Genomic DNA, 23245 nt, shown 5'->3' with positions numbered 1-23245 from the left:
GTCCTGAACATCACCCGCGAGGCCCCTGGAGGCCGGGAGCAGCGGCGGCTGCCGGGCAGCGCCGCCACCGGTGTCCAGGGCTCGTCGGGAGCGCTGCAGCCACGCGGGTAGCAGAGCGAGCCCCGAGCAGGGGCGCGCAAGGGGTGGTGCGGGTCGTGCTCGCGTCACTCAGCCCGGCCGGCCAATGAGGGCCTCTCCCCGGGGCAAGCCGAGCCAATTGGAGGCGAGGAAGTTTGTGAGTGGCATTAAGGGAGGGCGGGAGAGAGGGAGCCCGGGAGTGAAGTTGAAGCTAAACCCGGTGAGCTATAAAGAAGTTACAGGGGGGCGTTTTCGGCTTCCAGTTAGGAATAATACTGGCTTCGTAGCAACTACCGAGGAGGAGGATTCTAAAACCACCTCACCCGTGCCAAATCCTGCATCCCCCTCGTTCTCCCACGCACCCCTTCCCCAATTCATGACCAAGAAAAGAAAAGGGAGCCAGGGCGCGCTCTGCTCCTCTCTGCCGGTGGGAAGCCGAGAGGCCGGCGGAGTTGGATGGTAGGCATGAGTACAATTAAGCGGTGCGCGCCTCTGCACGCTTTGCCGCCAGCGGGGATTGAAGGTAGGTGAAGCGGAAGACACCTTGCGCCCGCCCAGAGGCACCCGCGGCTCTGCGGCGGAGGGGGACAGGCCGGGACGCCTCCCACCTCCCCCCTCCCCATGCCTGCGAGGGGCTGTCGTGAATGTGCCACCTGTTAACCTGGCGCTGCCATGCCCGGCGTGTTGCCGCCCCCGCTGGGCAGGGAGAGCCCTGGGTCGCCTTGGGAGTCCCGAGGGACTTGATGTGTAAGTGCCACTTTTTGAGGAATCCCTGAGACTTGAGACCCAAGTTAGAGAGGTAGCCAAATTCCAGATCTGCCCAAGTGGGGGGACAGAAAGGCGGCCTCGGCGCTGTGGAGGAATTCTGATTTGTGGAAACCTGCTTTCCTGGGACATGCGCTTGGCCTGGGCACAGGCACGGGGACCGGCGACTGAGGGTCTTCTAAGGGTCTTCAAAAATATGTATTTTGTTATTTGGGCAACTTCCCAGGGGGCTGGAGAATGTGGCTGGCATGGATGAGGGAATGGGAGCATTATTTGCAGGGGGCTCAGTCTCGCCCCTTCCTCCATATCTTAAACAAACAAACAAACAAAAACAAAAACGCGGAGCCTGGAGAGGCGCGCTGAGGCGAGCTGAGGCCTTTTCCGGCCGTTTTTCGGAATTCGGGCGAGTGCATGAGTGATTGCGGAGCTGCAGATCTCTTACGCTCTGATGCTGTTGTCTTCACAGTGGCCTGAAAGAGTTGCCCGGCATTCCTGTTCTTCCCAAAGGGGCTCGGAACCGCCTCAAACGCCGCGGGACTGAAGAGCAAACGTCGGGGATTATTATGTCGATCTTCTGGGGACCGGGGTTTGCCTCGCCGAACAGAAGAAAAGGCTGGCTTCTCAGGGGTCCCGCCGGCATTTGATACTCAGAGACGCCTAGGATTGTCCAGATTGCCGTTGGATCAGCAACTTTCCTACATTCACGTCCCCTATTTTTAAAGAAAATCATTTTCTGTTTGCTGCGTTGGTCTTTCACTGACATCAATACACTGAAGCAAAGACTTCGGTCTTTTCATTCAAAGTGTGCTTTATATTTTTGCCAAATATGATGTCTAATTGAAAGTTTATTGTTGCTTTTGGATGAATCTGTGGAGTTTATGCTGTAAGAAGAAAGGGAGAACAAGACACAATGAAAGAGAAGTCCAAAAATGCTGCCCGGACTAGGAGGGAGAAGGAAAACAGTGAATTTTATGAACTGGCTAAATTACTGCCTTTGCCCTCGGCTATCACCTCGCAGCTGGACAAAGCATCCATAATCAGACTCACCACCAGCTATCTCAAAATGAGAGTAGTGTTCCCAGAAGGTAAGTGACTCTGCCCAGATGGGATTTCAAAGGCAGAAGGGGTAAAGGTTTGCCAGTGAGTGAGCCTACACCACTGAACAGAGGCGTACGCTCACACATACATACATACTCTCTGCAAAGGGAAGTTTAGCATGGCTGCTTGACTAAGGACCTCTCTGAACTTAGAATTCCTGTTGCCTTTTTGTGGCCCTTTCTACTTCCCCATTACTACTTTCTCTCCAGTCCATCGGATATGTTTGGTTGGGAAGCAGCCCAACAGTGCTTTTGTCAACACTTCAGATACTGAGCTCCACTGAAAGTACAAGTAATCCAAACATGACTCTTTTTTTTTTTTTTTTTAATTCCTCTTGTTAGAATTGTATCTAGCAGAAGGCAGGAACATTGCCAAATTCTTGTATTTTGCTACATATAGACAGACCCATGTACATGGAGCTAGCTAAGCTAGAAAATAATTTCTCTCCAAGTTTATAATTCTGCAGAAGAGAAGCAGGCATATTTATGAACAAATTTGTCCTGAATTTACCAGTCTCTTGACTGCTTATAGCAAATTTATTCTGAGTTTTTGAGACATTCACACATTCTGAAACTAACTCGGGCTTAATGATTTGCAACTCTGAGTTTGATATTATCTCTGAGATAATAGGCTAGGACCCAAATACTAAAGGTTGACTCAAGAAGACTAGCCCGCGTGGAAAATATCTTCTAGGTGGCAGGTTGGCAAACGAGTCCTGGGAAAATTGTCTTTTAAGGCCTAGAAGGAAGAACAGCTGAGCTGGTCATGATTTAAAACATGTATTTAGATTATCAAGATTCACTGTGTGAGGACAGAGCAGCTGTCAAAGAACACTGTCCTGTATAAAATCATTTATACTCACTAGGAAAAGGATACTTCTCTCTTCCATCTCCCCATCCTTTCCTTTACCCACATTCAAATAATATGTACAGATTTTTAAAAAGTATTTAAGATACATTTTTGCTAGAGGAGAGAGATTGGGGAATATAAAGGAGAGAATACTAAACAAACAAAAAATTCCAAGAGAAAGAACCCTGTTTATTTACAAACCAGAATGTCTTATTTGACCCACAGAGGTTTATGTTATTGTTGATTTTGGGTGTTTGGGGTCTGCTGTTTTCTTTTAAGGAAATAGGGGGAAGGAAATAGCCATTATTGGGCATGGAGTTTCACTTTGTTTGATCTTGACTAGAAGTTATTATCTGAATCAAAATCTTGCAAAACGTGTCGACAAATTAGCCAGGAGCACTAAAGGAAAACTTTCAAATTATAGTTCAATTTTACCCCAGAACTACAAGTAGTGTTATAGTTGCTTTGTCTTAAAGCAGTTCCTTGAACAATCTCAAATGACCCTGGAAACCACAGGAAGAGAGGAATCAAAACCTAAAGTTCCTGAAAAGTTAAAAAAAAAAAAAGAAAGAAAGAAAAGAAAAGGGGGGAACTTATATATTAAAAAACCATATTTCCCATTCAAACTGTGCTGAGAAATGCTGGTGGGAAAAGTACTATTATGCTACACTGCCTTCTGTTTAAAAAAAAAAAGAGATTTCGTTGTCTTTTATACTGTCAGCGCCTACTTTATAAAAATAAAGCTATTGCGAACTCGGCTGGCCGCGCTGTTCCTAACAGGATTATTAGCAGTGATTTGTCAGCCCCTGCGGTCTCAGTGGGTTCCCTTTCTGCGTGATTTCTAGCGGGTCTCGTCAATTATCGGTGCCGATGTCGCTCGCTGTTTGATCAGAAGAAGCATATGGTGCTGCTTGTGGGGCTGCGAGTAATCGCGGGAGGAAAAGAATAGGGGATCGGCGTTCCCGGGCGGGCACAGAACGAGGGCTAGGAGCGCCCAGGGAGTTGCCGGGCCGGGGGCGCTGGTCTTTGTCGCGCAGACCCGGGCTGGCGCGGCCGGGAGGGTTGCGGGCTGGTTTTTTGTTGTTTTGGTTTTGTTTTCTAAGAGAGCAAGCTGTCTTAAATAAGTGCTAACTCCACAAATTATAAATCGCGTGGTAAATAGGAGGAACAGAAGGTAAACTCTCTTAGCCAACTTCTTATATTTTTAAAGAGAGCACTGGCGAAGAACCCCCCCCCAACCGCCCCCTGGAGTTCCCTTGGTGGCCGGGCGGATCCCCTGTGGCTACTTTAACTACGACTGTGCTTTCTGCAGCCCCCTTCACTTTCCTCCGGAGCCCCGGGCCCCTCCCTCCTCTCCCTTCTCCGGTGGACTAGTGTGAGTTTATGGGGAGGAGGGGATGGACGATGTGTGAACTCTGGGCACATCATTTATTTCTCCAGCTACTGTTGAGCTCATAACTCACCCGCAGTCTCCACCCGGTGAGTTAGAAGGGTTATCCGAACAGCTGGCTCCTAGGGATGAAGTTTTAATTTTAAGGATAGATTAGCTTCAAAAATCCAAAACCCAGACAACCTTTAAAATATTAAAGCCCTTTAAAATATTGAAGAATAACGACAACACACACACACACAAAACCCCAAAGAAAACAAAACAAAAAAAACCACAAAAAACCCAACATCTTTCAAAGGAGTGAAAAAACCACAAGCAGCAAAACCAGGCACAACCTGCAGAGGGTGCCAGATTTGGGTTCAGGTGTGGACTGAAGGCAGAAGAGTAGACCAAACTGGGCCCATGACAGTAGGGGAAACTGGGCACTTTATGTGGAGGTAACCTTTTTTTAGTGATGAGAAATAGAAAGAATTTGAAGCTGTAGTTCATGTTTACACCTATCTTGATGCCATTCTAGCACATAGTAGGTCTTAAATTTTGTTCTAAGGATGGAGTAAATGATAGCTATTTCATCATGGTAAGCATTCTGTCACATGTAACATATGGATTTTGCAAGGTATATAATCTAAAATAATTATAAATCTGATGACATCTTAGTTATAAGCACAAGGATGACTATAAAACTCCACTGTTTTGGCTCAGATTACATTTCATCTACAATACCCAGGTAATATCAAAAGGCTTAAATCAACACACAGAAATCTTTCCATACTTACATTTGAAAGACATAAAAAAATACTTAAAATATAGCTAATTCCCCATCACTAAATATAGCTCCCCCCTTCCCCAGGTTCTGGTAGATTCCTGGTCTGGGGCAAACTTCAGTTTTTACTTATCTGAGTGGATAAAATTGAGCTGTTGAAAGAAAAAATGAGAGAGAAAGAGAGATTGGGAACACAGGAACGGGATATGGGTGCCTGGAATAATTAAGAATAAAGCATTAGATTGGAGACTTCATACTTAAAAAAACACAGGGAAGATTACTGTGAAATCATTAAAACTGCGTATCTCCCATTGGCAGCATATTCCATTCTAAAATAGCCTTGCAAAGAAAAAACTTGAGAAATGTATGAGTCTTTGGTGTTATCAAAGCTAGAAAGACAGGATAAAAAAGAGAGATGGTGTGCCTTGTGTGCAAAATAAGACAAACTCAACTAAAAAGAAATATGTATTTGTTATCCAGATATAATACAGGTTTTAGCTGGGGGCGTAGTGGCTTGCTGAATAACCTTTGAAAGGATCAGACATGTTTTCAAATCTATAGCCATTGAGAATCTTGGTAACATCACACTACCATTTCATTGTCAAGATGTCCTGGGAAAATAAAAATAATCACAGAAATGAAATTAGTCACTGTGCAGGAAAGCGAGTCTCTACAAAGACTGGAAGGACAAGGATGATTAAACAAACCTCCACAGACCCCTTCTATAATATTCACCTCAAGATTGAAATCCTTAATCGCCTTATATTTTTTTGAGGCCGAGAACTGAAAGAGAAGAAGAGGCCCCATTTCCCACGTGGATGGGTGATTTAAGGTTGTTTTTCTTGCTGCTCGGGGAAATGATTGAGCATTAGGTTTCCATGTTTATTTTCTTACAGAAGTTTTTCTCATTTAAAAGCCTTTAAGCCCAGTTTACGCTCCACGCTGGTTTTCTCTGTTTAATTCCAGTTTTGATGTTGACTTAAAATGTAGAGGGCAGAACTAACCTCTGCACAGAGCACTTGCAAGGCAGATTTATGTGCTAGAAATTGTAGATTAGATCAATGAAAAAAATACTTTTTTTTTCTTTAAAGGGGACGGTCACTAATAAAAACAATAACAACAGCGAAATAGGACATTATAAGCTATGGCGAGATGCTTTTAAGCAGGGTACAATCACACACCTGAAGCTAAAATCAGGCTAATTTTCCAGAGGACAAACATGATTTCTAGGGGAGTTATTTTTCAATCCCGGGGGAAATCTCGGCAGCTTGGAGATTTGCAGACGCAAATGTGGACACAATTCGAACCCATGGATTCTGGCTCTATGTCGGCCCAGGTATTTCTCAATAGAATGAAGTTTAGACCCAGCTAACACCTTATAATGTTAGCTGTCCACCCATTGCCGGTCTCTGATTCATGGAATTTTAAGTTTTGCGTAGGGAAGGAGAGCCCTCAAGTATTTAGCAAGGGGCCTGCTACTTAGTACTAAAACATTGTTGGAGAAGTGTGGAGCAAACTTTCTGCAGGTAGTCCCATCCGGGAGGCGTGTCCTGCGCGGAGTCGCTCGACCTCGGTGGCTCGGGCCAGACCCGAGACAGCGACCTTGTAGAAACCTCTACCGCCCTCTGGTACGTAACGAAGCACGCAGCTGGGAGAAGCCTGCTTGCTGCCGCTCGCAGGCCAGGTCGGCCCGGCGAGGCCCATTCTGTCCCGGCCGCGGGTGGCCGCAGCCGAGAATGCGCCAGCTGGAGTCTCCGCACGGTCCAGACCAGGTCTCTGCCCTCCAAGGTTCGAAGACGTCCCAGCGCGCCTGCCCCAAGCAGGGGCCGGGCGGGTGCGGGAGTGCTCCCGCTGTCATTCGTGCTGCCCGGGCCACCGCCCCAAGGACGGGCCGTTGTTTAAACCTTAAGTGGAGACCCCGCCCGAGCGGACAGTAGTGCGGCGGTCGAGTCCCGGCAGCCAAATGGAACACAAGCGGGATACGCCTGAACAGCGGGGCAGCCTTGTCCGCCCACCCGCGCCTGCCTTTGGGGCGATGGCATTGCACCTTCCGGCCACGTTTGAAGACGTGGAGCCCTGGGGCGACACCGCTTGACGTTTTCCAGCGTCACGCGTGCACTATTGTCAACCCCGCGTGCATTTCCGTCCCACAATTTAGTTGGGACAAGGCTGAACCCCGCCTGTCCTTGGTTCCTGCAGCTCCTGCTCTCTTCGCGGCGGGTTCTGACGCCGGAGGCCAGCTTGACCGGCATTCTCGATCCCGACCTGGAAGCCCTAGCTCCAGGGCCAGAACACAGCGAGGGTGCAGAGACAATCAATGCTGGGACCATCAGGCTCCACCCCAGATTTATAACTAATATTTGCAGATTCCCCGGGCGCGGCCAGGGGTCTCAGAGGCGCGTAAGGGAGAGCAGGGTACACACCGCCACTGCGGAGTGCAGAACACACAGGGGAGTGCAGGACACACACTGTAGGGTTCAGGCTGCTGCGCGGCCGCGCACAGCTACCGTCGCCCTCTGGAGGTCGGCCACACCCGCCAGGTGGCCGGAGGGCGCCTCGAGCCGAGAGGGCCACGGCGCCCGAGGCGTGGGGGTGGGTACGCCGAGCCGCGGGAAGCAGCCTTCTACCCAGTGACCGCTCCGGGCTCTCTGTCTTGTCTAAGGGCGCCCAATCTCCGTCCCTCTCTTCCCCAGAGAGCACAGCTTCTGAGGCCTCCGGAGCCCTCACAGGAAGACCGCTAGATTGCTGGACGGGGGTGGTGGAGGGAACCCAGATGGCTGACACAAGTCCCTCCGGGACCCGAAGTTAGGAGCGCGGTCTCGGAGGGCATTTCCCCACCGTAGTCACCAAATTGTGGTCAGATCCTGGGACAGCTCTTCAGTCCCCTTCCCACCCCCATATTCCTAAAAGGTATATCGCGATCTGTCAATCAGATGAAGCTTTCTGGGAACTACTATAAGGAGGACACATTTCTATTGAGGTATAGTTTATTTATTAAAGGGAGGGGGGAAAGAACAGTAGAACAAGCTCTTCTCTTCCTCCTCTTCCTGTCTGAGTGAAGGAGGTGATGATGCCAGGTCTGTAATCTATATTTTGTCAAGGGTATGAAATTCATTCCGAAGGAAAAGCTCGATCAATTTATTTTTGCTGCTTGTAATAACACAGCTGGATGATGCTTTGAGCTCACGCTAGACTGGGGCTCATCATTCATTCGCCAAGAACGGGCCTAAATTGTGCCTGTGGGATTAGGTCAATTTTAGTGGATCTACTTCGCCTCATTTGGTTACTAATTGGTTTCTTGTTTTATAAATCGAAATCTCATTTTCAGGAAATTACAAAACCCGTGCAGTCAGTCCATTGAGGTAATCCTTGGGTCAGGGGGTATTTAAATGGAAATGGCTCAACCAAGCACTGAGGGTAAGAGTGAAACTTCGCCGGGGTTTTCACATGAAATGTGAGCTAGCCCTTCAGATCCATAATAGATACATCCCTTCTAGTACTACTTATGTAAATATGATAAACCAGACTTTAAGGGTAGAGGGGGGCGGGGAGAAGCAAAATTTATCTGCTAAGGTTAATGTGGCATATCTTGGAAATCTTCCAAAATAGATTATGTTTTCCTTTGTCTTCGGCCACTTTAGCTGGGGAAAATCCTTTTGTCTAAAACCCGATTTAGTTATCGCCTCCCTCACAGAGCTCCTTTTCTCCTTTGCAAAACCCTGTTCCCTCGGCCTCACCGAATTACAAGAGAATCTTTAGATCTTGTTCCCACTGTAATCCTGCCGCAAAGGGAGCTGGTTTCCTCCTCATTTTAAACAGACAATCAAAGGATTTGTGAATTTTCTGCGGTAGGTCAAGTGCAGAAACGAAATCTTAGCTTACCCCCCTCGCCAACTGAAATTGGGTGCGGGAGCACGTCACCGCCTGCAGGAGGTGAGGGGGTCCGGGGAGAGGGGTCTCTGGCCCACTCCAGGATTTTCGGGAGGCCGAACCTTTGACCGGGGCTTCAGAAGGTGTCCTGGGAAGGCTGAAGGGCGAGCTCAGCCCTAGGATTAGGTCAGGAAAGCCTGGCAGGTAGACGAGGGCAGCCAGTCCCTTATGAAACATTAACCCAGACAAAACCGTGTGACGGAGATTTCAACCGCAAACATAGAGGAGGCAATGCTCCGTGAAAGCAAAAGTTTCCTTAAAAGGTGTGGGGGCTGGGGCAGGAGAGGGCGAGGGAGGCCCCAGTTAACCTGCGCCAGGCCGGCTGTTTATTAACCTGAGGGGAAGTCTTGTTTTTCCCTCGTAGGCGCATACTAATGAGGCCGCAACCCGAGACAACAAACAGCCCAGGCTGGCGCTGGGGTTCGGAACCAGTACTTAACCCCGAGCCCAGCTCGGGGATTTTCAAATGATTCGGGTCGGGAGGCCGTTCCCGGGCTGTTTCCAGCCGACTTGGGAGAACTTCACAGTTTTTAGAATAAAGGCGTTTGTTGGCCCCAAGCGCAGGCTTCGCACCCTCCCGGAAGACAAGATTCCAGACGCGAGGAGGCCTCTGCCAGCTCCCAGGGCGCCGGAGCGCGCCGGCCCTTCACCTCCGCACAGCTTGGCGCTTTCAGGCCTCGGCTGGGCCCTGGCGTCCCCGGCCAGCGCCACCCGCGTCCCCGGCCCTCCCAGCAGGTTCCTTTCCCCTTTCCCCAGTTTGCCCTCCTAAACCAACAGCCCCGCCCCTTCCGCCACTTTTGGGGGTGTGTGTGTGTGAGCAGCGATGAAAAAATGAACGCGTCGTGCCGGAAACAAGGGAGGATAGCTTGGCCGAGACCCGAGGAGCAAAGGGAAGGTGACACGGAAGGGGTGTGTACAGGTGGCCGTGGCGGAGGCCCTCCTGAACAGTCCAGGAGGACCAAAGCGTCTGGGCAGTGGAGTCACTCAAGGGAGGGAAACTGGGGCGGGCTCAAGAGGCAGGCGGGATTGACGAGAGGCGAGGGAGGGAGAGGAGTCCGGCCGCGGGCGGGAGCCTCAGTGTTTGCAGAGCGGTGGGGAAATCGTTAGATTTATTTAGATGTGCAAACACCCAGAAAGACCCGATTCGAGCTTAAGGGGCGCTCATGGTTACTCGTTACCAGGGTTTTGATCGCTTGCTTAGGAAGCAGCTCCTGGCCAACACATTTTAAGAGTCCAACTCCATCTTTTATTCTGAAAGATCCGCCCTCACCCCCATATTACAATGCGAGTGTGTCTGTCATTGTGTACTTCACAGTGATTTGTACTTTAATGCAGTAAATCAGTAAATCATCCCCCTTTTTGTCATGTTAAACCTTGTTTATTGGTGTAAGAATAAAAGAGTTTAACTACCTAGTTAAATCAGCAGCAACACTGTTAAAAAATATTACCTGTAAGTAGTTACAGGTAGTATAACCTCTGTCTCCTCAGGTTTCCTCTGGCTTTTTTTTTTTTTTCCCTTTTCATTTTCTTTCTACAAACAGGTACTATAGCAGATTCCATATTAATTTTTTTAAAAAATCAGCCACAGGTATTCAGAGAATTTTATTTTTTAGGCATCACCGGAGAAATGATTTCTGGCAAAGCCTGGAAAGATCTTAACGTGGTAGCATCGAGGAGAGAAAGGGACTTTGTTAATAGATGGTACCTGGAAAGTAGAGAAACGGAATGATTGTCTATATCCAATAAGGAACGGGAATATTGCTAAGACGGTATTAGAACCTGAAAGTAACTTCAAAAGAGCGTATACCTTTTTTTTTTTTTTTTTTTTGAGTCAAAGTTAGGACGTGTAAGTCGAGGGCTGGCTAGGTGGGGAAGCAGAGGAAGGATTGCTCTGGGATGTTGGTGCTGGAAGCCATTCGCAAGCAAACGGATTTCTACGGAGGGAATCAAAGTCAGAGGCCTAGGGGAGGAAAATAGCTGGAGAGCCCCGCAGCCAATGAGAAAGCCCATCAAGGGCCAGCTGGACCTGGCTCGAAGCCTCAGGTATTCGCCGCGGCATTCCCTTGATGTATGGACATCCTTGGCCTCCTGATAAGGAAGATGATGAAACTTTGGGAGAGAAGTAGTGTCCCTCACCCGTCTAAGCACACTAGTGAACCTACCCAAAAGTTACCGCGGGGGTTCGGTGTCGGCCCCGTCGGGGCACAGGCGGTCCTCAAATTCAGCCACTTGGGGTACTGCCAGGAGGGGCGCTCCGCCAAGGCCCTGCCCTTCCTGAGAAGCGGTCCGGGAGGGGGAGTCTGACCTCTACGCAGTCCTTTGTAAGTGGAGAGGGCGGGGCCGAAATTTACCGGCTCGCGTCCCAGGCTGTCCTGGTGCCGGGGATCTCGGATGGTATCCAGTCATGGGTGCGAACTGTGTGTGACAGAACCGCGAGATTAGGCTCAAACTGCTAGCCAGGTCGGAGTCCCATCGCTAAAGGGTGTCTCTGTGTCTCCACAGGGCTCGGCGAGGCGTGGGGCCACTCGAGTCGCACCAGCCCCTTGGACAACGTGGGCAGAGAACTGGGCTCCCATCTGCTCCAGGTACCGGCGCGGAGGCACACATGCTTCGAGGGCCCGGGTGCTTGGCACCGGCGCCGGGCTTCTTGATTTTTAGGGAAATGGGATGAGGCGCAGACGTAGCCTTCTCGCAGCCCCTACAGCTTCTTCAAAATTAAAAAGTTGAGTTCTTAACCTCGTTGGGTGCTGATGGCACCTCTCGAGGCAGAGAGGAAGGCAAGGTGACAATGGGTACGTTGGGTTTAGAAGGGAGTCCCGCAAGGCCCCAAATCAGGATGGCTGAACCGAGGGAGGGAGCACCATTCGACACCATTCAGCTGAAGGAACGGGAGCGCGCCGGGCCAGGCTGCAAAACCGCCAGAAATGAAGGATTTACACAGGAATAACGGGAATCTGGTAGAAATGCCCATCAATGCTTTAAGCCCACACATTCCGGATCCAGCTGCGTCTGCAACTCTTTCGTCTCCTCCCTGTAGTTCGCGGGCCCTCTCCTCTCTCTCCATGAGCTCTCACCCCAGGCCAGCCCAACCCGTGTACAGACCCTCACGTACACACACACAGCTCCCCAGGTAATGAGTTTACCCAATGTGGAGGCGCCCATTACCGCCTTGTTTGCAGTGTACACCGTTTTAAATTGCCCGTTGCCCGCTTAAGTCGCATAGCAAATATTTAAAATAGCAAAACTCCCGGTGGCATTTTTAGGCTTGACACTTGTCTCCCACCCTCCACCCCCTTATTATTATCCATGTCCACCGCCAGCTCCTCATGTGGGAGCCTCAAACCTAAATAGCATGGTGGGAATCTGAGCTGGTTCTTCCTCCTGGGCCCGGCAGGAGTGCTGTGGCTTCCCCTGTCCTACGCTGTCCCTCCCTCAGTCCTGGAGGCCAAAGAGATTCTCCTGTCACAGAGCACACAAAAAGGCCCATGTAAGCATTCCCTCACAGGCCTGGCCTCCAAACCTCTGAATTAAATAGAAAGGCCTTGTCCCTCTCCTTTCTCAGGGACACCTTTCATCAGTTGTCTCTCAAAAAGCGCCACCCCCCCCAGTCTTTCCATGCTCCCAGCTAATTTCCCTCATCAATATAAAAAAGAGAATGAAACCCAAACAATCTTCCACTCCTAGTTCTTGCCCAATCTTTTCCCTCTTCTTCATCCCACACTGCTGGAAGGACTTAATTACCCCCTCAGTTTCCATCACTGCCTGCTGCCCTCACTTCCACACCCTTGCAGTCTGGCATCTCTCCTAACTGTTGTGCTCTGTCTTGGCCCCACCACATTTTGATATCCAGCATAAAGATGCTCATCTCTTATCCTACCCGACTTTGTTCATTCCACAAATATAGGAGGGCCAACTGTGTGCCAGACAGAATGTCCTGCCCACATGGAGTTTACATTCTAAGGAGAGCAGCCTTGCAAACCCACACAGGTGCTTTACATAGTATAACATAGTAACAGGTGGTGTAGGTGCTGTGGAGAAACATAAGAAGGGCGGGGGGGGGCTGTGTTTCAGTAGTGCCACTTAAAATGGAGACATTATAGAGGACCTCACTGAGAAGGGGACATTGGGGCAAGTACCTGACAGAGGTGGCACTGCTTACTTGACATTCACCCTCTCCCTTGGCTTCTAAAGTAACACAATTTCCTGGATTCTTCTCCCTCTCTACTTGCTCCTCTGGTTTCCCCCTTGCTGTCTGGCTGTAAATGCTGGCATTTCTCCAAAGTTCCACCTCTGTTTCTCCTCTCACAACTTCAAGGCCTCATGGGTGATCTCAGCCAAAACCATCACCTCAACTTCTTTCCCACATTTGCATGACTCCAGCTGGTTTCTCCAGTCTAGACACCCTTCTGGAGCTCCAGACCTTTATTTCTTACTGCCAACTGGAAATCTGCATAAACGTGAAGTTTAGCGTCTCCAAGACAAGAATTCATTTCTTCCCTCCTCCAGACTGCCACTCATACAAAAACTCACCATGCTTCCCTAAATTTTCAATTTTGGTTCATGGTGTTACCCTCTACTCAATGACCTTGAAGTCCCTCTCAGCTTCTCTTTCTGCCACTATAAATTCCACAGCTAGAACCATCTTTGACTTAAACTCTCCCTCTTTATCACCAACCGGTGACCACCCAGATTTAGGCTCAACCATCTCTGATCTCTTCATCCCCACTTGTTCCTCCTGTAGGTCACTGTCCACATTCTGCCATTAAAAACAAAACAAAATGAAACAAGGCACACACACACACACACACACACACACACACACACACACACACACCCCTAAGCATGCTATTTCCCTGCTTACTTGTGTAGAAACTGTTGGAAACCTGATGCCTACAAGAGCATCTCCAAATTCCTCAGACTGATATCTCAAATTCTCCAAAAACCCAGCAGTGGTGTACTTTCTTAGCCCATCTCTGGCACACCAAATCCATCACACCTGAGTACACCAGATACACCCTCCCCCCAGTCCCTGCCTTTCTCACGTCATTCCTTCTGCCTAGGATACCCTTTCTCCCATCTCCAGTTCAAGCTTCCTCTTCAAGGCTCTGCTCAAATAGTTCCTCTGAGGCCTCTCTGCTTCTCCCGCAGGCCTCTGGCCCCTCAGCCTCTGTGGCCCTACAACACTGTCTATTCAGCTGTGTGGTCATTATATCTGTCTTTAGCCAGTTACTGCTGCTGGACTTCCAGCAACTTGAGAGCAGGATCTGACTCATCTTTATGTCCCCACTGCCTGGACTGAAGCCTCATTCACAGAGATAAAGGGATATTGAAAGTCTAAGACTTTCTTTCATGGAAAGCCTGTCAGTTTGATGCATCAACATAAACACACATATGTACACACTATACCACTACTCTTACAGACTTGCTGCCTGGAAAGCCTCTCATTTCCTAAACCCCTTCTCCCAGATTCTTTCTGGAGCTATTGAGCAGCTGCCTTCTGTCTACAAACTTTTCAGGCTACCAGCCCTTCCATATGGTTCAGTGCCCATTTCCCAGCCCTGCTGGTACTCTTTCCATTATAGGATGCTGCCACTATGGAGTCCTCCAAGACTGAAACAGGAAACCTTTCGTTCTTTCAGTGACCATCACCCCAAGAACCTACCTTCTTATCACAGTCTGTGACCCCCTGCCCCCTGTATTTGTGTGTGTGTATGCTATAGATATGTCTGTATTGTCCATTTTGGTGAATCCCGAGTCTCGGAGGGCAGTAGCCTTGCCAGCTACTTCCTCCGGGCATCTCCCAGTGTGTTGCATGTCCCAGATGCTTACATATTTGGAATGAACAAGAGAGGGACTCTTGTGGCAAGTTTTCTACGCCCTATTTCCTATCAGCCTCTCTCTATCCCCTCTGTCCGCTCTTCCTGACTGAACATCTCTAACTTCTGCCCCCAACCCCAGTTTCTCCCCATGGCCCCGGGCGGGGGAGGGGGTCGTCTCCATTTAACTCTGTTTCTATCTCCCTAGACCCTGGATGGCTTCATCTTTGTGGTGGCCCCAGATGGGAAGATCATGTACATCTCGGAGACAGCCTCAGTCCACCTGGGTCTTTCTCAGGTAGGTGAGTGGTCCACACCTCCAGCCTTCCATGTTTACACTGAGAGCTGGAGGCCCGTGGTAAGGGTGCGGGTGCTTTCCCACAGCTCTTATATGTGCATTTCTGGGACTGGAAACATCTCAGCTGGCAGGTCTGCATCTCCCTTTTCCTCTACTTCCCTTATCCTTACCCCTTATCCTGCTGCCTTTTAGAGTCCCTACCGTAAGTCCAACACCATGGGTGTTGTTTACTTACTAATGTCTGATGTGTTCACCTGAACATTGTCAGGGCACTGCTGTACTGCTACTCTAATTACTATTATTATATTATCATTATTTCCTTTCATAGATGAGGGAGCTGAGGCTTAGATAGACTGCAATAGGTAGCCGGCAGCAGAACGGGAATTAAAACTCAGGGCTGACTCTAAAGTTCTGGCTCCTGTCCTCACAGTCCTGTAGACTCCCTGATCCAATCTTCTAGCCCTGCCGGGGCATTCCACCACCTCGGAGAAGGTGATACCCCCCTCTTTACAGGTAGAGCTGACTGGGAACAGCATTTATGAATACATCCACCCAGCGGACCACGACGAGATGACTGCTGTGCTCACGGCCCATCAGCCCTACCACTCTCACTTCGTCCAGGGTAAGCAGTGAGGACCGGCGACACTTGGGCTCATCTCCCCTCGCTTATTGCTTTTCCCCAATTAGCCACTGCAGGGGCAGGGACTGGGTCGCGGCCCCACCCGTTTCACTGGCTCACGACCTGCCCCTCCCTCCGCTCCTCTCTCCCAGAGTATGAGATCGAGCGCTCCTTCTTCCTGAGGATGAAGTGCGTCTTGGCCAAGAGGAACGCGGGCCTCACCTGTGGTGGCTACAAGGTACGTGGCTGAGAGGGACCATCCCAGCCGCGTGTAGCGGAAAAGGGCAGGACAAGAGGAGCTGGCGGCGTGGGAGGGACATTTCGGCGTCCCTGACTGCCCCGGAGGGCATCCCCCTGCACGCGCCACAGCGCTGTCTGCCCGGGAGCACCTCGAGAGTTGTTGAACTTTGTGAACACTTGGGGACTACTAAGTTTAAAGACTTAGTTTCATTGTGTCCGGTTACTGCCCGGCCGCTGGGACTCTTAATCTGGGGCTCATAATGGGCCTTGGGGGTGTGTAAAGCGTCTGAAATGGTCATTCATTTTGGCGGATCCTGGAGTTTACTCACAGCGTCAGATTCCGACCCCCAGAGGGGTTAAGAACCAGAGCTTTAGGTCGAATCCATGGTTCTCTTGTTTAATGAGAGGAAACACGATTAGAAGGCAGGTTCCAGGGCCCCACTTCCCGATTTTGAGGAGTTAGGGTTGGCAGGTGTTGCCAAGCCTCTGTATTTTTACAAGCTCCCAGGTGAGTTCCGTGTGGCAGGACAGTCATTCCCGTGAGACGCTGGAACACCAATAACTTTGGACACCTCAGTGCGGGGCGTGGCCCACACGGCCTTTGTGGCCCCGGGGGAGTCTCAAAATGTTTCAATCCCTTACCCACCTTTTTGGGGATGTTTCCTGGCTGTGGCTGAGTCTTCCCGCCCCCCCCCCCCACTACAGGTCATTCACTGCAGCGGCTACCTGAAGATCCGCCAGTACAGCCTGGACATGTCCCCCTTCGATGGCTGCTACCAGAACGTGGGCCTGGTAGCCGTGGGACACTCGCTGCCTCCCAGCGCCGTCACGGAGATCAAGCTGCACAGCAACATGTTCATGTTCCGCGCCAGCCTGGACATGAAGCTCATCTTCCTGGACTCCAGGTGGGTGGCTCAGGCGGGAAAGGATCACCCGAGCGGGAGGGCGGCCCTGCTTAGTGTCTGAGAGCTCTTCCTTGACCTTCGGAGCCCATTTTGCAGATGAGGCGACTCACCGGGCTCTGCGAAGTGGGGGCGGGCACCCAGGTCTGAGGAGGCTGTCTGGGGGGTGGGGGGCATCCCGGCACCCTGAGTTCATGCCGCGAGGATTGCTCTCCGCAGAGTAGCGGAGCTGACGGGGTACGAACCTCAGGACCTAATTGAGAAGACCCTGTACCACCACGTGCACGGCTGCGACACCTTCCACCTGCGCTGCGCCCACCACCTGCGTAAGGCGCCGCTCTTCCCGGCACCGGACTAACCCCAGCGCGTCCCGGGGAGGGGAGAGGGCGTGATTTAAGTCCACAGTAAGCGGATGGGTGGAAGCCCTGGTAGCGGGGGCGGGGGGGGGGTGGTGGTGGTGCAAGGTCCTTGCCAGCGAGCGGCCGCTCCAACGCTGAGCCCCACCTTGTTCCTCTAATATCCGCGGGACGAGTTTCTGAGTTTCTGGGTAAATTCCCCCAGGAGGGGTTTTCTGCTTCCCTCTCCTTGCCCTCTGCAAACCTCACTGAAGACGTGAATAAAAACTGGGGCTAGGCCACTTGGCTCACGTGCACTGATCTGCTTCGGCTTTTGATAGAGCTTTGCTTTGAACTTAATCTCCGGGAACAGGGACCATGAGCCTCGGAGTTCAGCTGCCCAGACACTACCTTCCTTAGAAAGTTGAATGGGGAAATCCCCCTATTTTAAGCGCCCTCCACCGCTTTGCCAATCGCAAGGGACTGGAGGACTCAATGCAAAGTAACAGGACAGTCGATTCCTTTGGGAATGCACGGGTTGTCTCTCCCTCCTGCCTGGCGCAGTTGTCAGAGCCCGTAGGGACCTGCACTCCCACCGCCAGGGTTTGCGTTTGAGCGGGCTCCTTCACCCCCAGCTGCCTCCTGTCTCTCCATCAGTGCTCGTGAAGGGGCAGGTGACCACCAAGTACTACAGGTTCCTGGCGAAGCACGGCGGCTGGGTATGGGTACAGAGCTATGCGACCATCGTCCACAACAGCCGCTCATCCAGGCCACACTGTATCGTCAGCGTCAACTATGTCCTCACGTGAGTGCAAATCTGGAACCCTTCGCCCACTCCAGGCAACCCTGGTCTCCAGGAGGGTGCGGGTGGTGGGCACTGCGGGTTAGAGGAGGCTGGGGTCCACTGGGACGCAGGTTCTGACCCCGAATGCAGGCTGTGCTGGGAGACGGCAGCTTGAGCACTTTCATCTTTATGAAGAAGCTTCCTTCGTTATATTCTAGGGAAAGACTTGGGAGTTTTTCCATCCACAGTCTATATTTGCTTTCTGCTCTCTCTCTCTTTTAACCTTTTAAGCAAACTCTGCATTAAATAAAACTTAATACGGCAGAAAGAAAAGAGAGAGAGAGGAAAGCATCCGACGTACGGAGCCATTTATGGTTAACAAACAGGACATCTGTTTCACTTTTTCAAATCTGGGTTTGAAGTTCTTAATATTAACCAGAGTCTCCAATCAAAGTTAAGAGTTCTGAGAGAGTGATTCTTACGCTGAACCACAAAGGGGGTTTAAGTGACCAGGAGGGTCTGAGTTTAACCTCCAGGAAGCAAAGGGACCCGAGCTAATGCTGCAAGTCTTGGCCGGTGCCCAGGCCCCGCGCGTCGTGTGACCGCATCACGAGGTGAAGAGCTGGTCTCGCGGTGCCACCTACAGGCACAAATGGCTGGACAGACGCGGTGGCGGCATTTGAGCCTTATTCTTTCTAGAAACAATAATCGTGTCTGGTCGGCGGTGTGGCCCTGCAGGCTGATCACGTGGTATGGTGTGTGGCTGGTGAAGAAAGCACCTTCTGTATAATGTTTGTGAAGTCGAATTGCTCAGGTTGGAAGCCTTTATGAAGAGCCCTTTTGTGTGCACAGTTGCCGGGTTTTTTTGGTAGTCACTGAAATTTTTGTGATTTTAGGGGACCTCAGGAGTTTACTTTGGAAGCATTGACACACCCGGCACTTAGTAGAAATGCTATTTTCACATTAGGAGTTGGTTAAGGGGTACTATTTGGAATCAGACTATACTACAGGCCATGAGGACTAGATTCATTCCACGTTGTTTTAAATTGCTGAGTTAAAAATGTAGTACTTGAAAATATTGTGCTTGGCAATAGACTATTTACTCTGTGTCCTGTTTAATAAGATAATTTAATTCAATAGACTTGGGAAATGAATTTGGTGTAAATGAGGATTCAGTATTCAAGAATAATAGCTGGTTATTAAGAAGAATCTTTTTATTCCTTTCATTTAATGAATGGTACTGAAATAAATACTGTTAGGTTTTTGTAATAGCAAGAAAGCTGTGGATTTTAATACAGAGCAGCAAACATACCAATATTTTGGGTATCATGAAACAAAACCGTCTATTTTATGAAAGCAATTTTTTATATTATTAAAATAAACATAAGAGAAAATGGCAAAACATAACTCATAAAATAAGCCACTCTGTGAAGCAGAAGTATTAAGGAGTGAAAAATTATGTCTGCTTACCATGGAAAGGAAACGGACATTCTTTAAGAAGGTGCTTTGTATGTCTGAGACATCACAAGCATTATACATACACTCTGTTCTCTGGTGGGTGCCTGTGGTTAGTAATCATTTTTTATCAAACAGCAGGGTATATAGTCACACAGACCCATATAAATGATCAGAATGCAAGTTAGACCTCCCAATGGGTAAACTTAATTTATGTTTGGAGTCATTTTGAAATATTCTGTTTTGTTTTCCAGTGGATAAGTGTACTTCCTTTCTTCTGTTAACTCTGTCATTCTTCACTTCACACACTTCTCCAGAGCTGCAGGATTAGGCTACCAACTCTACATCAGCTTAAAAAGATGTAATGAGGATAAATGATTTACAGAAGGAAAAATAGCATGGCTCATATTTTTCTAAATGTTTTCTACCTCCGAATGAAAATAGAAATAAACACACAGAAGCACACAAGATGAAAAGCTGAAATTGATTACCCTTTTATGAGTCTCAACTCCAATTCTTTGTATAAAAATTCTTAGGACAATTTTTATAGCTGCAAATGTGGAAGATGAAATGTCATCAAGTGGCTCTGTGTGTGTTGACAGGATTTTCATAATGAACAGGTTGCAGTTTGTTTGATGTGTATATCACACATCTGGCTGGAAGTTACTAATTTACATTGTCTTAGCAAATTAAATAGATGGCTATTGATTCTCTATGGTAGCAGTGAACTACCACATACATTTGTTTTCAAGGCTAGTTCTCTATGAAGCCTGAGAGTGATAAGTGAATTCTTTCCAAATATGCCACCTCAAACAATGTACTTAAAACAACAAGCCCCCCAAATAATTTGACAGATCAGATGTTTTCCCAATTTAGACATGTTAATAGCATACATTTTGAAGGGATTGTCATATCATGAAAGTAGAGAGAATTTTAAATAACCATTGGTTAAATGAAGGTGTGACATATTGACGGAAGCTACATTCATAAGAAACTCATTTTTCAAATTTCCTGTTGGCCAATTTATTGTTGAAGTTAAAATATGCCTAGAAATACCCATCATTATTATCTGACAAAAGTGATGATGAATAGAAATATTCAGTAATCTTGTTCTAATAAGCAGCTGCAACTGCGAATATAGGAATTTTAGAGGCAGGGGGTAACCGCCTTTGTACGACCATCACACAAAATGTTGGTGTTCTGAAAATCTAGAGGGGAGAGGGAGGGGACATTATGATTAAATTTTAAAAATTCTCTTAGTTTTTCTCAGGGTGCTTGAGGGTCTCTAAAGCTTATACAGCTCTTCATTAAAACTCAGAAACAAGAACAAAAACAAAAACAAAACAAAAAACTCCTTTCAAACCAAAAGACAGACCAGTTCATGATTTTCTATAAGACACACATATCCTGTTAGCTTTATGTTCCACCTTAAAAAAATCATTCTTATAGGTCTTGAGTGCCCACAGGCTTTGAAATAAGTGTTAAGTATGACAGGCCACACTCCCTGATTATTTCCAGGAGGATAGATGAATGGAGATAGTGTCTAGTAACAGTGAATATTGGGGAAAGTCCAGGCAAGTATGGAGAGTACAAGGAATTCTGTATGAAAACTGAGTAGTTTTCCTGAATTCATATTTCCTTGAGTTTGTTTAATTAGTAGTGTTAATTATTCATTGCCAGTTCAGATGGAAAACATTAGTGCTCAATGTGAAGAAAATTGAAAATGTGGAACACCCAATAAACTACGAAAAGTAATTTCTAGAAAAATGAAGAAGAGTCTTGATTATTTTTATGTTTCTAAACTTCATATGTTATAAAAATAAAACTTTTGGGCGCCTGGGTGGCTCAGATGGTTAAGCGTCTGCCTTCGGCTCAGGTCATGATCCCAGAGTACTGGGATCGAGTCCCGCATCGGGCTCCCTGCTAGGCGGGGAGCCTGCTTCTCTCCCTCTGCCTCTGCCTCTGCCTCTCTCTCTCTGACTTTCATGAATAAATAAATTAAAAAAAAATAATAAAAAAAAATAAAAAAATAAAACTTTTAAAATCTACTTTTAAGGATAAACCAATGAAGTATAAAAATCCCATTTTAAAATATTTAAGAACAATAATTTTTCAAACATACAGAAAAGTTGAAAGACTAGTACAATGAATACCCATACACACATCATCCATAATATAAGCCATTTTGTTTTATCTCCATTTCTACCTATATGTCTGTCTATTTGTATGTGCATTTTTCTCCACTGAATTATTTCAAAGTAAGCTACAGACATCATGATTCTTCATCCTAAATAACATTCTCCTACATAGGCACTGTACCATTTATGATGGCACATTTAAAGGGTTCAAAATTACTGTGTGTAGAAGGTTGCAAAAACATACATGAGATCTAGTTTACTGATACCATTAAAAACAATCTGTCACTGACATTCATCAAGTACTCACTGATATATGACCTCAGTAGATTGATTGATAGATGATATTTTGTGAGGGGACTTCGTTGGGACATAGTTGTGAAAGCTAGTGTATTTTAAATTAGACTTCTCGTAAGAATTGTTAAGTTAATAAAATTCTGGCATTTTCTTTCTGGAAAGTAAAAGAGATTTTGAGAGTGATTTTTGGTAACTTTGGAATCAGACAGATTTAATATTTTCAACCATTTTTGTTCGTAAAGAAGGCTTCTCTGCTTATATCCTAAGTTTAGGATAGAACATTGTTTTAGTGGAAAATCTCACATACTGTTTTAGAGTGATTCACTGAACACATAAAAGGAATTTTCTATGCTAAAATTTCTATTTCAGTGTTTCAAAAAGCAGAACAAATAGACAATTTACATTAGTGGTCTATGCAACACTATCTACTAAATAACCCTTTGCATTTGTAGAAAAGTTTGGGCAAAATGCCAAAGGAGACATACTTCCTTCATGTAAAAGAAAAAAAAAAAAAGGTCTCTATATTGTAATTATTGCAGGCCCAATATTTTTGCTTTTCTTTTTATAAAACCGCTATAGTTCCCACATTTAAAAAGGGTCTTTAAGTGTTAACATATTCTGTGAATGTAAAGCCTTATGGATTCTTATCACAAAGCAGCAAATGTTAAAATATGCTCATGTTAGTTTGCTCTTTCAAGTGTATTAATAGTGCTGAGTTAATTTGGGCATTTAAATTAAAAATTATTTTTTTATTAATTTAAAGCCCCAGTGATATTATTGTTATTACTACCAGGAAATTTTAGAAAATGCTTTTTAAAAACTTGACCAATAATATACATAATTATAGAAATAGATTTTATTTTTCTGGCTAGCAAAACCATTTTTAATATTATAAATAATGTCAAATGAAGTGCCTTTTGACTTAGCAAGCCATAGCAAAATGTACTCTCATGCCTTGGATCTGTGGAGCACTCATGGCATAGAATTAATTTTTTGATCATTAAAAATAATAATCATGCACTAATGTATACCCATAAATTAGATTTGAACCTTAATTGTGTTTAATCTTTATCATAATAATATTGAACATCAAAGTCCCAGTTGTCCTTTTCAAATGATCTTTTAAGTAACTGAATGATTATAAAAATGAATTGAAGACACATTTCTATGAATGGTAATTTATAACAACTAAAACTATTAATAGTAATTAATAGTGATTTTATAACTACTAAAACACTTTATTAAAAGAAAGAGCTGGGACATTTAGTCTGTTTTATAGTTCATACCACCAGTACTCACTTAAATAATGTTCTCCTTCATATCCTTTTTACTTATTGTAATTTTTTAATCAGAATGAGCTGTATTTAGTTTTGAATTCATCATTTATGTTAAAATTTTGTATTATTATTACAAATGTTGATTGCAGCATCATTACAAAAGCTGAATATTTCTTTCAAAGTGCTGTCACATTCATTACATAGCTCCTTTGAC

General features: G+C 47.0%; 1 protein-coding gene across 2 annotated transcripts in view; it reads left to right on the top strand.

The window, feature by feature from the left end:
• Window positions 1–288: 288 nt before the first annotated feature.
• The window catches only part of SIM1 (SIM bHLH transcription factor 1), a 69461-nt gene continuing 46504 nt past the window's right edge, over window positions 289–23245 (top strand). The window contains exons 1-9 of one of the 2 annotated variants that reach the window (XM_081828712.1): window positions 289–601; window positions 1310–1928; window positions 11376–11458; window positions 14898–14991; window positions 15505–15609; window positions 15759–15844; window positions 16552–16751; window positions 16968–17074; window positions 17741–17888. In XM_081828712.1, coding sequence (XP_081684838.1) covers window positions 1754–1928; window positions 11376–11458; window positions 14898–14991; window positions 15505–15609; window positions 15759–15844; window positions 16552–16751; window positions 16968–17074; window positions 17741–17888 — 998 coding nt within the window. In that variant the 5' untranslated portion in view covers window positions 289–601; window positions 1310–1753. Of the gene's footprint in view, window positions 602–1114; window positions 1929–11375; window positions 11459–14897; window positions 14992–15504; window positions 15610–15758; window positions 15845–16551; window positions 16752–16967; window positions 17075–17740; window positions 17889–23245 lie in introns of those variants that run through there. The other variant, XM_081828713.1, reaches the window with a different exon arrangement.

Source organism: Leptonychotes weddellii, chromosome 8 (genome assembly GCF_054177405.1).
Source record: "Leptonychotes weddellii isolate Sample4059 chromosome 8, ASM5417740v2, whole genome shotgun sequence".
In the NCBI taxonomy this organism is placed as follows: Eukaryota; Metazoa; Chordata; class Mammalia; order Carnivora; family Phocidae; genus Leptonychotes; species Leptonychotes weddellii.
This window is presented reverse-complemented; position numbering and strand designations above follow the sequence as displayed.